This window comes from Thunnus maccoyii, chromosome 21 (genome assembly GCF_910596095.1).
Source record: "Thunnus maccoyii chromosome 21, fThuMac1.1, whole genome shotgun sequence".
In the NCBI taxonomy this organism is placed as follows: Eukaryota; Metazoa; Chordata; class Actinopteri; order Scombriformes; family Scombridae; genus Thunnus; species Thunnus maccoyii.
The window spans coordinates 5,823,857-5,841,350 of NC_056553.1; the positions used below are offsets into that span (position 1 = coordinate 5,823,857).

At 39.4% G+C, this 17,494-nt stretch overlaps 1 protein-coding gene across 3 annotated transcripts in view; it reads left to right on the forward strand.

Annotated features, from left to right (window-relative positions):
• LOC121888036 (cadherin-12-like) overlaps nt 1–17,494 on the forward strand; it is a 62,081-nt gene that overhangs the window by 20,108 nt on the left and 24,479 nt on the right. For 2 of the 3 annotated variants that reach the window (XM_042399288.1, XM_042399287.1), the window contains exons 2-5: nt 851–1,145; nt 4,253–4,372; nt 6,190–6,357; nt 8,822–9,009. In XM_042399288.1, the coding sequence (XP_042255222.1) occupies nt 851–1,145; nt 4,253–4,372; nt 6,190–6,357; nt 8,822–9,009 (771 nt within the window). The remainder of the gene's footprint in view (nt 1–850; nt 1,146–4,252; nt 4,373–6,189; nt 6,358–8,821; nt 9,010–17,494) is intronic. The other variant, XM_042399289.1, reaches the window with a different exon arrangement.

The following is a 17,494-nucleotide window of genomic DNA, read 5'->3' on the forward strand; positions in this document are numbered from 1 at the left end:
CTGAGCTTGCAGGTCCCCCAATCAGCTAGTTACACTGTATGCTTCTGCTTCAGTGCTTAAAATATCCATTTTTGTCTCCTGGAATAAGACTGCTGTTCAACAGTGTTGGTGGAAATTCCATGCCATTGATAAGAAGGCAAAAATCCATACCCATATATGGTGATGATCACTTTGCATTAGAGCCCTTAAATATTTAAAAGGCTTTGAATTGTATGACTGATCTCCGCAGGGAGGTAAACATAACTATGTCAATAGGCTTTCTGCCACCAGCCCAGAATGTGTTTGTCTTGTACAAAGAGAGCTGCTGTGGCCCTGGATCTATATTAACAAAGATGTTCTCTGGCTCGAGTAGCGATATTTTGCAACTGTGTTGGGAGTCATCTGGTCACAGACCTCCTCTGTCAGATGACGGTATTAAAAATTGTTCTTGTGGAAAACGAGTATTTGCCTAGTTTTCACAACCTGATCTTTGCCACTTTGAGAAAAAAACTCCTATCTCCTGTCTCATATAAAAGGAGATTTTTGAGTCATGCTTGACTAGAAATGGGTCCACGATGTTGAAGAGTTATCACTGCAGCATAATTGCACTGAGAGAATACATTATTTATGAGAGACTTAGCCTCATTAATCTGTGAAACGTTCTGAAAGTACGATCATTCTATTTTTCTCATGATTTAGTGTTTTGCAGATCTTTGCAGAGACATGAATTTGCTCTTTGATGCGCAGTCAGTTTCCTTGACTGTCTTTGTGAAATAGTGTTCTTTGACAGCTCTTCCCCAGTGCTTTCAATGAATCATTATCTGTGCCAATGTTTGCACTCAACCTGTCTTTTTCCTCTTTTGTCTTGCAGCTGCACACTGACCTCGATAAGGGGGACAGTGCGGTGAAGTACACTCTCTCGGGGGATGGGGCTGGCTCCATTTTCACAATTGACCAAACAACCGGGGACATCCATGCCTTAAGGAGTCTTGACAGGGAGGAGAAGCCTTACTACACCCTACGCGCCCAGGCCGTTGACATCAACACCAATAGGCCCCTAGAGCCTGAATCAGAGTTTGTAATCAAGGTCCAAGACATCAACGACAATGAGCCAAAGTTCCTGGAAGGACCATATAAGGCCAGTGTCCCTGAGATGTCACCAGTAGGTATGTGACCACCTGTAGTGACTTCTTCTGTTCACCAAAGATATAGAAGACAGTACGTGTCTTAATGGATCTGAATCCTTTGTACAGAATACTTTGTTTTCTCCTCTTGAACTGAGGAAGACAAAAAAGTTGAGTTTCAGGAGCATCACAGGTACAACCAGAGGGGCAAAGCTACTCTCCACCCCAACAGATTTTGACATTTCAGAGAACCAGTTATTCTTGCTGTGCCCTGAGTATATTTCACGGCTTTGTCTTTTTACATCCACCCCCTGAGAGAACAGATCAAGGTAATTCGCTGGGAGAATGGTTCCTCTTGATCTGAATGGCAATGACACCCTCAAAAACTCCAAAATCTGCAGTCTCCAGAGTACAGGTAGAAAGCGGTAACAACACAGCCGAGCCCCGGTGAGCACTCTAAATCACAAGCTGCCCTGTAACTGTTTACTGTAGAATCAGAGAGGCTTTCAAGTTTATCAAAAACACATCTAGTGTTACCATGGAAGCAGAGTACAAAGTATTCGCCTTAAACACCACCCACAGTATGAATCAAGTAGATGATCAATTAGATGATAGAAAACACATTCATTTCAACTTAGATAACTACTCCGACATGTTTCAAGTGAACGCACTGAAGATTTTAAAAATGTGTTACTTTCCAGTTATTATAAGATACATACTTTATTTATCTGTTTATTTGATGCTGTGCAATCTGTGAAAGAAAATTGAAAATATCACTTTGATGACTGGTTACTACTATGTCATTATTTTTGACACTTTAAATAATGAAGGATTAATCAGTTAATCATAAGTAATTCAATATAAATTCTTATTTTTACAAAATTCTAACCAAAACATGACTGCATTTCAGAATATACATATAATCAAAACATTTTGATCAAAATAACTGCAAAACCAACTCAGTCATACAAAGTGCTTGAACAGAAATTAACAAAGTGCAACAGATCAAGTAAAAAAAGTGCATCACAGTAAAGCAAAGAAGCTGATCTGACTTATTGTCACATAAGGCTAAATAAGCTGGAGGTTTAGAAATAGCTACATATAAAAATATAGAAATAACAAACAAATTATGCACCTTTATTATGAACCCTTAGCGTTATTATTCCCTTTACCTCCAGCTCAAGCAATAACCCAAAGGCTGTTAATACTGTAGGAGATGCAACCCTTGCATGAACATCAAATTGACTTAAGTCTTTATCAATATTTATACCAGTAAGACTAATATAATCAATGAGTTAATTAACTGTTACATTCTTCTTGTTGTCTTTGGCTAAAATGCCCCTGAGGATGTTTTTTTATGTTAGCAGAGCAAAACAAAATAGCTAAAAGAGAGAGATGCTTGACATAAATATACTTTAACGGCTAGCAATGAAGACTAATATATGGCCAAACATTACAAACTCATCATAATAATCAGGAAACACCCTTAAATGTGTTTCCATTGAGCTCTGAATCATTCAGAGAAAGTGAAAGTATGAATTGTTGATGAATTTGTTAGTTTCACGTCTTGTCTATAAACTTGCATATTAAGTATTGAGTATTACCAAACAGATTCATTTAACAATCAGGACAGTTTTGATTGTAGTAATGTAGTTCTTTTTCTCTTTAATTTATATATGAATATAAAATATATTTTGGATTTTAAATGGAGTCAGAAAATAAATGAAAAGTGTATATTGTGAGGAATTAATTGGTTTATTTGCTTTATTGCTATGTATTATAACTGTACGGTAATTTTTCTAATACTGTAATATGTGGCTACAGTAGATAATCCATATTTCACAAATGTGATCCTTATCATACCTCGTTTACCAACGATGACCTCCGAAGCTATTCCTTGCATCTACTTTTTGACTTACACACCTGAATTTCCATAATACAAACAGAATTTATTGGACTTTATTTATTGTCTCACACCTAGAGAAGGGCTGTTGGCCTTGTCACTTGGGAATGTGTAGGTGTTAGCTATGCTTAAATGCTTTAAAATTTTCACTACATCTGAGCTGTTGGTTGCCGGGGATTTCCTCTCTGTTGCAGACCCGAAAAGGTGTTAATGCATTATCTTATCTATTGTATATTCGTCTTGAACACGATGCAGTCCTTCTCTAGCATGTCTAATCAGGCATGTGTGGCTTTGTTAGGGAGGATTGAGACACTAATCTCTCGCGCCTAATGTTTTAATGCCATTGTTACCATCTGCTCAGACTGCAAAGCCTATTTAATATACAGCAAGTTCTTTACAGGGAACCAGGAGCTTACCAGAATTTAAAATGACCATGTAAATGCCATCCCTCTGGTCAGTGTCTCCTGTTAATGGTAAGCGTTCCACAAATCCTGCAGTTGAAAAACATTTTACACAGCATGCTTTTAAGCTACCCATATGTGGGTGTGTGATTGATGCATTGACGTGCATACGTGCACGGAGCTGTCTGCCTGTGAAGGCATCCATGTCAGCCTGTCTGCAAGCGGTCTGTCTAAAGAATCTGCTCAAGAAACATCAGGTGTGTGTCTGGGATTAATAAAATAGTCAGGCTGACAAGGCAATTCTTCTCAAACTGGAAACTTTTGAATGAAGTTGGTAAATAAAGACTGTATTAACGGAACTGTGTTTTCAATGCCATCTAGTTAAGGGGGATGAGCTAGCTTCCAACAAGTAATTAGTCTGTCCCTGTTACTGCAGGAGTTTGGAAGACTGCCATCTTAACACTATTCTTGCCATGGCCCTTTGTTTTCTTAATGGTTACATTGTTTAATAAATGGTTGCACACAGGCTTTTTTGCCCTTTTTTAAAAAATTTTCATAATACTAACCACTTAGTAATGCTACAAATGTACAAACTAAAACACACAACATGAAACACGAAAATTAAACACTTTCCTTCTCCTCTACACTCCTCCTGCTCCTCATTGGCATTACACTCTATCAGGGACTTCAGTATTAGCTGTAGCTTCCTCAGTTGTTATTCATCATTCATTAGTGTCAGGTGAGATCATTAAGTAAACTGATGAACTTCAAAGGGTTTGGATTTCGGGTCTCATGAGGGAGCAAATTAAGTCAAAGTCAATACGTCTGCCCACTCTTTTCCACAGGGACATATGTGACACAAGTGACAGCCACAGATGCAGATGACCCCACCTATGGAAACAGTGCTAGAGTGGTATACAGCATCCTCCATGGCCAGCCATACTTCTCCGTTGACCCTAAAACAGGTAAAGTACTTATCCATCTGTCTATTTATTTGACACAGTAGTGATTCAGACAGTGACAGTTTTTATTTTTTACTATAAAATGTTCAAGTCAGTCCTGTCAAAAAAATAAGTGTCTGTTTTTTTTATGAAGCAAGGGATTTCAGTGAGTCAATCTCGCTGTGAAATAAGGTTATCTAGGCCATTATTCTTCAATGATATGTGTGATTGAGAGTCCTCTAAACAGTGTGTGCGATGTAATGTGGAGCAGAGCGAGCATATATCAGGAGAATAAAATAGGCCCCAGCGTTGACCTCGGGGCACTCCACAAATCAGTGGGCCACAAAAGGATACATGCTCTTCAATAGAGACTGTGAAATATTTATTTGACAGGGAATAAAGGGTCAATTGTATCAAACACTGTGCTTAAATCAAGCTGCAATGATATCAAGCATTCGACATTATCAACAGGCACGGCGTAAAAACCTTCAGGATTTCTGTTTCGGTATTCTGCTGTTGGTGAAAACTAGATGTACGTGTGTATAATATATTTTAAGCACAGTAGTTTTAAATATGGTAGTTGCTAGCTTGGTGAAATAGAAGGATGTCATTGCTTTTTTCCAGCATATCAAAATGTCAGGAGGACCCATAAACTGACAGTCTCAGTATCAGGATGTGCCCACGGAATGAACTGCTATCTGACAACCACAGCTGAATCTTTGCTGCAAAGATACTTACTTGTATAGAAAGCCAGCAAACAGCTATAGCAACTCATTTAAATTGACCAAAGGACAAATAACACAATAACATTAACAGTGTTATATAGTTATTTCCTTTTTATTTATACCCGCACTTTGCAGGAGTAGGCGGATGGTGTCATAGGAGGAAAATGGCAGTAAAAAGGTTGTAGAGTGGCAGCGGGGGAGGGGATGGGGGGGTGGGTATGGCAGATGAAAAACCTTTATACCACCAGTGTTTGCCGGTAGTGGGCTGCTGTTGGCTTACTATCTGGGACAGTTCAAAGCATATGAAAATAGGTTCATACAGTACATATCACACAGGCAGATACGCTGGAATCTGTTGCTGATTATGCCGCTCATCCCAGAGGTTTACAGAACGCATACTGTGACTGTATTTCAAACTGATGCTGGAAAAAATCAAACTGTTAAAGTAAATGTTTGCCCTGCTGGGCCTGCATCTATCTGCAAACGCACATCAACAAGGGGAACAAACACTGGGAGGAAAAAAAGGTGAACAAAGGGGAGGGGGATGACGACCACATGTGTAAATCACCATGCATGTCACAGTATCATCCCACTCAGAGACAGAAATGTCAAAAATAAACTTATGCTTTGATTTCGGAGTCACGCATGTTAGAAGTCTGTGGATCAAATGTGACATCCTCACCGTATTAAATGGAGTGAGAGGAGGGAAAAAGTGCAGACCCACCTATGCTGCCTGCTTCCTTTTACCCTGCCAGCCTCCCACTGACCTGGCTATTAATCTGCAGTACAAACGCTCTCTGATCTCAGGGTCTCTGATCCTCAAGTGAATCATTATATGGCTTCACCAGAGTTCCCTACTGAATGTCAAGTGTCTCAGTTTGTAATGACCTCTATTTCAGCCTTGGTCAGAGGCACAGGAGTGAGCTCCTTAGGTGGAAGTATACTCTGCATTTTGAAGTAAATTGTGCATTTAGCATTAAACATACTTCAGGGGATTTTAAAAGTTTACCACTTTTTCCCTTTTGTCTTTTTATCTCCCTATCTATCTCTCTCTCTCTTCCTCTGTTTCTCCCTCCTTTATTATCTGTACTTCTCATCAATCTTGCTGTACACCAGGGGTTATAAAGACAGCCTTGCCCAACATGGACAGAGAGGTGAAGGAACAGTACCAGGTGTTAATCCAGGCCAAGGACATGGGGGGCCAGCTTGGGGGGCTGGCCGGGACCACCACCGTCAACATTACCCTCAGCGATGTCAACGATAACCCACCAAGGTTCTCCAAAAGTAAGTGCCCTTTGTAGAAAATAGACATTTAGATATAATGACTGTTTAACAACACCAAAACAATAATAATTTGGATGACCTTTTGCAGGTTCACACATTTTATGATAATGAAATAAACACTGCAATTACAACGGGGCAGGGGGTATTCATCATGACTTCTCTTCGTAATTGGTTTTCATTATTTGTCATTATGCACTGTCGTAAGCAAAGCTGTTTATTTAGCATGATTGCATCTACGGCTACTACGCCTGGCAAATAAACCTGGGTTGGTGTTATTTTACTTATGGAGCATCCTTCTATATTTAGATCAGGTTAGAGCACGACAGTGCTGCACCAGGGATTGAGTCAGTGTGTTTAAACACTGTATTTTATCTGGTATTTTTTATAAGCTGCTAAACCGGATTAATTCGATTGTACCGTTCACCAGGTCATGTAAAAAGCCAAGCTGGGAAAAAAAAAAAATACTCCTTGCTGTAAACTCATTGATCTGTGAAAGTTTTCTATATATACTAAGTATAAATATTTGTCTGTGTGCAAAGTTTATTCTATTTTAAAACAGCAAGGATATGACAGGAAAGCACAAATACTGTTCTCTACTGATGCAGTCTCTTCAGGTATTTTGAGGTGAAACTCAGTGGTCTCCTCTGAATGTAAATATAGGCAGTCAGACGGTCAAGCTCCTTTGGCTGCAAGGAAAAGATGATATTTCCATAATGCTGTCACAGCACAGAGGTTTGGGCCAAGCATGGCAGCTCCTCTGCCCTGTCCCAAATCCTCTCTTAGTCTACTTCTTTTTTTTCCATCGATTGAGAGCTTATAGGTTAAAAAATGTGTGGTGGCCATATTGGAGGAACTCATCAGATGATTCAGTTAACATATACCACTGCTGCATGTATCCATCCACATCTATCTTTTCCAGAAATCTCTCTTTTCCTCCCTAGTTATTATAGATTATGTATTTGAGAACTGTCAATCCCCTGAGCCTCTGTGAGGGCAACAGATGTGGCTGCAGCTGCAAAGCAATGCATAGTTCAGGGCTGATAGTAATGTATAGTACCTGCATGTGGCTTTGCTGAATTATCACAGAGGCTAGTTTACCCACTGACAATGCCATAAAACAACTGTGTTGTAAATTCTCTTGACCTGCAACTCAGCATGTTTTGGCACAATGACTGGAGCTACCAAAAAGAAATATTATTGTCCTATCTTTAAAGGACATGAACCTTAAAAGACTTTTTAAAAAATGTATGCATGTCCTTGAAAGTACTTGATTATTTATTGAAATTATGGCAGCCAAATTCATCCATATGCCTCAGATCCCTTCTCTCATTCCTGGGATCAGCAGTGAGGAAAAACCTAAGATCCACAGTAAAATGAAGGAATAATAAATGAGAGCAAGAGCAGTAACATATACACAGCAGTACTAGTATCTCATAGTATGGCATGACATTGCAATTACCAAAGCAAAGACGGATATTTTGGTTTTGTTTCAGTAAATTTATGTTGGTCCTGCAGCAAGAAAAGGGAATATCCTCTCCGCCAAGCAAAAACTGCCATATAAGGGCAACCTAGGTCTAATGTTAATGTTTTCCACAGTCTGTTTTGACTGTTTCTTTGTTAGAGTAGAACATGTGTTAGGTATTCGTTTGATTAAATGGAGGAATGTGTTAGGGATTTGGTTAAATAAATAAAAAAAACGAAAAAAAATGAAACCTTTCAAATGGTCAGGTACAAGTGCTACACTTTGATGGACTTTTGCACATCCAGTTATAATGAATAGACCTGAATAAATGTTGTCCGACCTTTGACACAGCACCGGTTTCAAACATAAATCTTTTAAATTAACGTCCTTATGATTTACTGACGTTTCTCGGTCTGAGTATAGAATGAGAGGCGTAATTAAACCAAAACATTCCAAGTCCTGAAAACACTTGTGTGTTACTTCATGCTGCCCACCAGGTGTGGGCACTAGATATGTGACGCAGCAGTAAAGTTTTAATTTCTCTGGCATGATTGATTGAACAGCTAGCCATCACAGAGAATGAAGGGAAACACAAAACTTTCCATCCATTGTCTGGCGTCAGTGATAATCAATCAATTTCTACAGTTTGTTTGTTTGTAGAGTTCTTCCTAAGCCCTCAGCAGTGATTTTTGCTGTTGGGAGAACCAAAGCCCTTGGGCCCTTGTGTTTGTTGATCTTACAGGTTGAGCCAGCCAATTACAAGGAGCTGAGCACCCTTGATGTCCAAAGACGTCAAAATTGAATAATGTCATGCCTATAGCCACAGGGCTGACTTCAGACAGAGAGCATATCAGCTGCTTGCCTGTGGGTGGAAAAGACATCCTCAGGCGGATGAGAGACTACATAAAGGACAGGGGATGTGAGGAGCTCAGTATTTCCATCCGGTGTCATATGATGATAATAAATGAGCCTGAGTCCAGTCTGATGTTTGTTTGTTGACAGGTTTCTTTCACCTGAGAGTTCCTGAGTCTTCTGCAGTGGGGTCTGCTGTTGGGAGAATCAAGGCCCATGACTTGGACATCGGGAAAAATGCCGAAGTCGAGTACACCATTGTGCCAGGAGATGGAGGCGCCATGTTTGACATCACCACCAATGAACACAACCAAGAGGGGATTATCATTCTGAAAAGGGTATGTGGCGGGGAGTCTCAGAAACTAAGATAAAATGTTTAACATATACGGTATGTTAGTTTATAATGTAGATTCAAACATAGCACATGCCAACACCATTCTGCATCACCAGGGAAACATGTTTTGAGTGGGTTTATATCATAAAGTGCCTTGTGGGGTCTATACAACATCGAATATTTCATCACATCTTGACAGCACCATATCATGTTATGTTAACCTTATGACAATTATGTTACAGTTATGACAATATGAAAACGGTATAGTTCAAAACAGTTCTTGTGTGTCGTCGTTCATGACAACGCCACACCGCCACAGAAAGTGCAGCTATTGTTTGAAAACTGCAGTATCTTGTTGTATTTTGTCAGTATGCTGGAGAAGCTATTTAAATCCTTCTTGCCGCAACAGATCAACACACTATAGGAAACCATCAGGAAAGCTCACATTGCTTGGGATAATTATTACATTTAAAAAAAAAAAAAAAAAAAAGATGATAGGGAACAGTAGAGATGCGGTGTAACATAACAGAAAAAAGAACTTGTGAAAATACATACATACATATATATAGCCTAGTCACGCGGAGGTGGTGCCGCACCTGTGGGTGGGGGTGTTGCAGCACCCCCAGCACCCTTACTTCCTGTGGGTATGCTATTCTGTATGTTATATTTACACCTAGATGACTCCCAGTGCTATTATTCCACTGGTGCAACGGCTGTGCTGGAGCCAAAGTTACTTTTGCTGTAGTTTACATATTTTATTCACTTGAGAAATAGTAGGCCTATCACCGACACCGTAAAGGGGCAAACAAATGGAGCAAGTAACTTTTAAAAAGAAATCTGATCCCTGAAATAAATAAATTAGAGTATTTAATAAAATAAATCATAGTGAGTGTGCATGCATCTAACCTGCCTTCACCGGGTTGACTGACAGCAGAAATTTACCGAACCAAAATACTTTTCATGACTGCTCCGTGGGAAGAAATCAAGGAAAGAAAAGTGTTTATTGATTCATTTATTTTATTTACCCGCCCTCTGTAGCGAGAGAGGGGAATCTGCCTGTAGTGAAACAGGTGAGCTCACAACAGGCAGACTGGGAGTCCTGATCAATCAATGTAGATACCGGGATATTTGTGTGATTTAAACAGCTGTCTGTGCAGATTACGCTTCAGTAAACGCGACAGAAATAGACGTAAAAAAACGCAGGGGGTCTCAAACACCTTCTACGTGAATTGGCTGTTAAATCAGCGGGGCGCTTGGAAGATGTGTATCCGTGATCTTTCAGTTACTGTACGTGATGATTCTCTCTCACTGTTTGTCTCCTTGCCGTCCATGTCTTAAATTACGGCACAGAGTAATGACATAGCTCTCTCTGAGCGCTGGAGCTATATAAAGCATACACTCAGCATGTCAGGGCTCATTTACTATGCCATATGTTGTTTTTGCTAAGTGGATTAATACATCCAGAACACAGTGACCCACAGCAAGAGGTCCTGGTCTTTGGTTGTACTTTCTTTGATCCACAGAGCAAACGTATCTCATTTAATACCAACTTTTACCACATATAGCATTTGTAGGGCCATGATATTACTTCACAAAAAATGGCAAATGGCACAAAAGCACCAGTGAGATTAGAGAAATTTATTACTCCTAGGATAAACCCTTTGAGATCTATCATCTCATTTTCAAGGGGGACCCGCAACTGCCAGAGGTGAAAAAAGGACATTACAGCCACAGTCTAAGAGGGAAAAATAGAGTGGCCCAGCCTGTGCAATGAATACTTATCTATTAAATACCTAGCCTATAATAAGACTTATTATGCAATCAATTATTAAATTCAGCCCATATATTTAAAAAATGTAAAAGTTCTGCTCCAAAATTCAATCCATTCATACTTAAAATATACATACATATAAAAAATGTAACCTTAGGAATGAATTTAGAGATGATGGATATTTCATTTCATATATATATATATATATCATAGTGCAGTTTTGTCTAAACTGTTCCAACAGGACATTGAGTAATACAATAAAAGCTTCACAACTGCCACATGGAAAAGCCTGTTCCTGAATTCCTTTATCAATCTTAACATCAGGTTTCATAATGTACTCATGTTGTTTTGGTGTATTAATTACAAAGCTACCCATTAAAAATATCCCCTCATTTATGTACATTCTCAGCTCTGTTGTGACACTTGCCTTAGCCTATGCCTGGTTAAAGATTTGGAGATCTATCATATCCAAACATACTAAATAGAAATATCTACCCACAGGTTTGACTGCAGAGAGCAAGAGTGTGATATTATTTCTCTTTGGACATTGAGGGTATTCAGTTCAGTGACAGTGGGTGAGCAATATGCATTTATGAGTGCTGCATTGGCAGAGAATGAAAGAGTCTCAGCATGTTCTTATTAAGGTTTCAGGTACCTACTCTTAAAAGGTACATGAACTTTAAAAATGATGGCATGCGTCAATGTGACAAAAAACGTACAATATTTAAAAGCACTGTATTGATTATATTGTCATTCAGTCTTGGCCACATTTGGACATATTATTCAGATCGAAGTGGTCCATTTGAGGAATCTGGGCTCACTATATGGGTTTGTTTGCCTCTCTAATCAGTCTGGTATGCTTCGGCATCAAGCATTGCAGGTCAGCCAGGTTAGCAAACACATGTGGTTTTCAACAGTTTACAGACTGTTACATCTCACTGCCATTTGGAGTAACCACTGAATAACAGAACTGCTTACGCTTCCACACTACTGCCAGCCTGCTATTGAAATACATCATGTCAGTATCACTTGAACAGCTGGTGAGCGGTTGGCTCAGTGTCTCTACATGTGACAGTTAAGAGGCCTATAATATGAATGTGTTAAAGTTACTAGGTCTCACTCACACATAAAACTACACGGAGCAAACATATGCAGTTTCTCATATACTCTCACAGGCACACATGCACAAATATAAGCTTTCAACCTGCGATTGTGTTACGCATTCAGTCTGACTTGCTCACAGACTCACACACAAGTCCCTGCACATTCATTCTCTCATACTCTGTACTGAGTTTCCCTTTGGCAGATGCAGTAGACCCCTGTGGTGAGTTTAAATGTCATTTGTTGTCACTGCTATTTAGATTCAATAGAAAAATAAGAACTGCAGAGCATTGCTAATGTTGCGTTATGCAACAGCCAAAAAAAAAAAAGTCTCTGCAATATGGAGAAGGAGAAAACAGCATAAATATCAGAAAGTGAAGTTTTCTCTAAGCAACGCTGTGATGCATGGATGAGGTTTTTTTTTTTTTTTCCTGCTTATTCTAAAATACTGTTGGGTAAATATTCACACATATTTATGTTATCATTTCCAAAACACAATTTATATTATATATATATATATATATATATATATATATATATATATATATATATATATATATATATATATATATTATTTGAAACATACATACATGCTATTCTTTGAAAGGTAGCAGATAAGTCACAACTTTCTGCAACTTGTTCTGCTTCATCATCATGTCAGCAATCATTTTGTCAGTGCTGATATTACTATTTTCCAATGATTGATATCTAGTTTTACTTTGTTTAATCACAGCACTTTTGATGCCCTCTAATAGAGCAGCCTGCATAGAAAGTTGCTGTCATGGATACGCCACACAACACAATACACAACCTGAAATACTGCATAATCAAAGTTGAAATCACAAACTTTTGTACGCTGAATGTAAGAACAGTAGCAGTTTGCCTCCAAGTCTCAAACATTATGATAAAAGACAGTCCTTCAGAATTCCTCCAAAACTTAACTAGCTTTACACGCAAATCCGCTTCTTGAAGATTAGAAACGGGTTTCTCATTATATTCCTTCCTTTTCCATGCAAATTCCCCTCAACAAATACTTTTAAGGAGCGGTAATGTATCCGTTTTTTGTCACTTTTTGTTACATTTGACGCATACAGCGTATTTCATCTGATTGCAAAAGTAATAGAAAAAAATGTGCAGCCAATTCTATCTGTTTTTGTGCCTCTCAGGGTATTTCTGATGTAAGTGTCTAAATTGTTCTTTGGGGGAATGCAAATCTGCATTTGTTTTTCTGATGTATCACACTGAGGTATTCGTTAACTGGTACATTTTTAGTACATGCCCCAGCACACAAGCACACAAAGGTGTGTGATCCTTTGATCCCCAAAAATATGCAGCCGAGTGAGTAATTGATTCCCTGCTCAGTGTAAGAGCTCCCTCAGTATTCTCTGTGCACGTGTGTATGAAGGGTATGGACATACAGTAACCTGCATGCGTTACATCATGTATGTGTGTGCACATACACTGTATGTGCTGTATGTGTGAATGGTGCTTATAGTCATGACTATAGATCACTCTATAGTACCCTGCTCATTGACAGTAATGGAATAACGAAATGAGACAGGATGCAATTATGATGTAAATGAAGATGGTTATTTGTTTACATCATGTATACCCTCGATGGATGGCGAGGATTCATCTTTCCTCCTATTGTTTTACTTTCAGTGTTTGATATTCTGCCACAGCAACAATGAGGCAGTGTGATGTATTCCCTACAGTGGACGGCTACCGCACAAAGCCATTGTTGATGGGGGACATTCTTAGCCCCTTTAACTGACCAAGCCCCCCACAATGTAATTTACTAAACAACATGTGCTTCTACCATGTGGAATAGTGATATTAGCAGGGCACGGACAGAGTGAGAAAGAGAGGAGAGAAAGGATGAGCTGTGCCTCGCAAAGGTGTGGGGAGTAGGTAGCTGGAGATGAAACCTTTATGAGTTGTTCACTGTGTTCCCAGAATACTGACCCACCCACAGACTTGTCTTATTTCGGATTGGTAGAATATCCCCAGAGACGGGTGTGCAAATGTGTGCAGAAAATCCCACTCTCTACCCGTCTCCCTTTCCCTCTCTCCTAGTCTTTAGCTTTCCCTCTTTCTTTTGACTTCCCTCCCTCGCACAAACGTCAAAAAAAAAGAAAAAAAGAAAAGGAAACAGCAGGACAGACACGAAAGCCACATTGTACACAGTGCAGAGTTTGGCAGACCCCAAATTAGAGACTCGGGAAGGTTGGTTATGATAAGAGGATCAGGCTGAGTAATGGGTTCAAAGGATGATCATCTGTTTCCCAGTCTGCCGATACAGGGGGAGAGGAAAAAAGAGGCGCAGAGGCATGGAGGGGGTTTGCACATCCCATCTGCAAAACATAAGATTATAGCAGACAATAGGTAAATCCACCAATGAATTTCCAGGGAAATGTGCAGACAAATGTGTGCGCACAGAGCGACATACTGTACATGAAAAAGAGATGTGGAAGGAAACCGACACATTCACACATTGCTATATGTATGTGGAGAGCAATAGCACACCCACACATCGAGATGACACACACACGACATGATAACCTTGGGTTGTGGTGGTAAAATAATTTTCAGTCAGATTAAATGTCGTTTTGTGCATTTGTCCATTTGCATGTTTATTTACCTCCTCCTGGGAGAAGAAAAGATGGCAGATATGCATAATTGAAATGTGTTGTTCTAAGCCTAAAGGAACTGTATTGTTTAATGACAGCATGTGTGGCATAATATTTGCTGGCTTACATTCAGGGAATCCATTTTAATACAGGACTATCTCCTCACTGCTCAAACTGAATACCCCCAGTGGCCACAGTGTATTGAATAAAGAGCATTTGCTGCAGACCTCTGGCACTGCTTCCAAATCCATTGTCCCAGATTGTCATAAGAGCTCAAGAAACATTGCAGAGAAGTGCAGGTGACTTGTGTACTGTGAACTGCTGCATGTACTCCTCAACCACTGGTTTAATCTGGTATTTAGTAGTAAAATAGGTATTACAAGTTAATAATGATCATTGAAAATAACTGGAAAATATATATTTTTAAAGAAAACTTACCTACTAATTGAAAGTCACATGATGGTTGCTTGGTTGTTTGGGGTGTAGCTAAGATGTTATGAGATCATTAAAAAAGGTTTTTAGGTGTTTTGTTGCTAAGGTGGTCAGGGTGGTTGCCATGGTGTTGCTTGGTTGATGTTAATGGGGCAGCTGTGTGTCAGGAAGTAGAGCAGGGTTGGTGGTTTGATCCCTGGCTTCTGAAGAGAAACTGCTCCTGATGGCCAGGCCAGCATCTTGCATGGCAGCTACCCCACCATCAGTGTGTGAGTATGTGTACATGGGTGAATGAAAGGCACATTGTAAAGCACTTTGTTCTACTCTGATTGAAAAGAACCATATAATTAATTTACAAGGGTTTGTGGTTGCTATAGGTTTCAGAGTTGTCTTTTGGGTGTTGCTAGGGTAGTCATGACGGTTGTAAAGGTATAGGTTTGTGATTCTGTGTGTGACTCATGAGTGTCTGAGCTCAGAATATGAAATTTATTCACTACATTCATGCAACATTGCACCTGTCAGAGATGATGCAAAATGATTCTGAAAGGATATGGATGGTTATTTTATGTATTTTTCTTATTGTCAACAAATCTCATGTGCAGAGCCAAACCAACAATGAATTGATCTACTTACGAGTATTGTGTGTTTATCCAAAGCCTGATATATCTTATTCCTCTGAGCTGTAGACCTCCACTGTTGTCCAAAAATTACAAAAAAAACATGGCAGTGAGCCACACTGTCGCACTGATTAACATATTCCTTTGCCACAAAGATTACAGTCACAGTATTTTATTTAGAAATTACTCCAAAGGTTGATAACAGTGATCACATTTTCGGTCTCTGGAGACTAGTTCCATGTACAGCAGACACGAGAATTGCAGTTCAGTTTACAAACCTTCACTAGCTTGTTGTGCTACATACAACAACCTCTTGACTTTGTACTGAAGTTCTTTGAGAAATTTACAATGTAGCACTGAGTCAAGAGGTTGTGATATGTAGCACAACAAATCCTTGTTGATTTGGCTCTGCACATAAGATTTGTTGACAATAAGGAAAACATAGAAAATCACCAGCCATATCCTCTGAGTGTCCAAAATCTCAATTTACTGCTTGCTGTAGAGTAAATTATTGAGTGTCTGTTATATAGGAAATGGTGAATAAAAGTATACAAGGGAGTGATTTCTTACACAGTCTAAACTTTGCTTTGAATGTTTTCAGCACCATGGACAGAGACAGTAAGAGACTGGTTTGGAAGGTTCAGAATGATGGAGGTAGACAGATAATCACAACATTCATAATAACTTAAATTTCATAACCATATGTTGGATCACAGACCCAGGTCTTAGCACACTAATCCCAGACAGCCTTCATGTTTTCAGGCAATATACAAGTATATTATTAATTTGCCACCGCAAATTGATTTGTTTTAATTGAGTAACACCTAAAATAGCGGCCAATCATTCCTTCAGGTGACAATTTTTCCACTTCTGAAGAACAGCACATTCAAGTGACTCATGTTAGGCATGACATATAAGAAAAAGAGCTTGTCACCAACAGAGCACAAAACTGATCAACATTTGCATGCAAAACAAATGCCACTAATTGCCTGGATTGCCAAATGTGGGCCTATTAAGGCTTCCCTAGTTAGAGCCATTGGCAGTATTGAGGCAAGGAGCCTTTTTCATCCTTCCTGCCATCAATTAAGGATTTAATTTCACTAAAGCCAGACACTGACTGCAGTCTAATTTCTCTATCAGAAATGTCATTACTGGGCTGTTTGAACAGTAAATCATTTCAGAGAATGGAAGCTGTTACTGCCTTACAGTCTTGATGAGATACTACCAGGCAGTAAGAAAAGGTAATGGTCAAATTACAAAAGTAATGAACAAACTGCTAACTTGACTGAAGGCCAGAAAACAGTGAGGAATGTTGGTTGAATACTAAAGAACACAATACACTGTGGTCTCATAAAGTTTACAGTGTTTACGAGGGTACATCCATACAGTTAGAATAAAACAATGTCCTTACCCTGTGAAAATATATGAATTTTACATGTAATTTTCATAGTGCCATGAGGTAATCACAGTATATTATAGGTTAAAACTGATAGCATTAGTGTCTAGCAGCTCATCCAGTGGCATGCTACCAACTGCACCTTGCTCACAGACAGGAGTTGAAACTAATCTATTGATTATAGTGCTGAATGTTTCACTGGGAGGTGTTATTAGTTTTTCTAGGCCACAGTGTGAAAGGAGCTGAAAGGAGGAGGAGAGACAAAACAATGCCTCAGAACAGCAGGAGATGCAGGTGCCCAACACGGACGAATAACATCTCACCAAGCAACCAAGCGGGAAGCAATGTGTGTGTGTGCATGTCTTTGTGTACGTCTGGGTATGCATGTGCTGTCTGTGAGTGAATGAGTACAAAGAGAGAAAAAAAAAAAGAAAGAGGAGAGAGAGAGTGACAAAGAGGCGGCTGAGGTGGTGCTTGGAGTCGATGAAGTGCCTTCTCTCTGGTGGCCTGGGGAGGCGTGGGTGTAATAGATTAAACTAGTG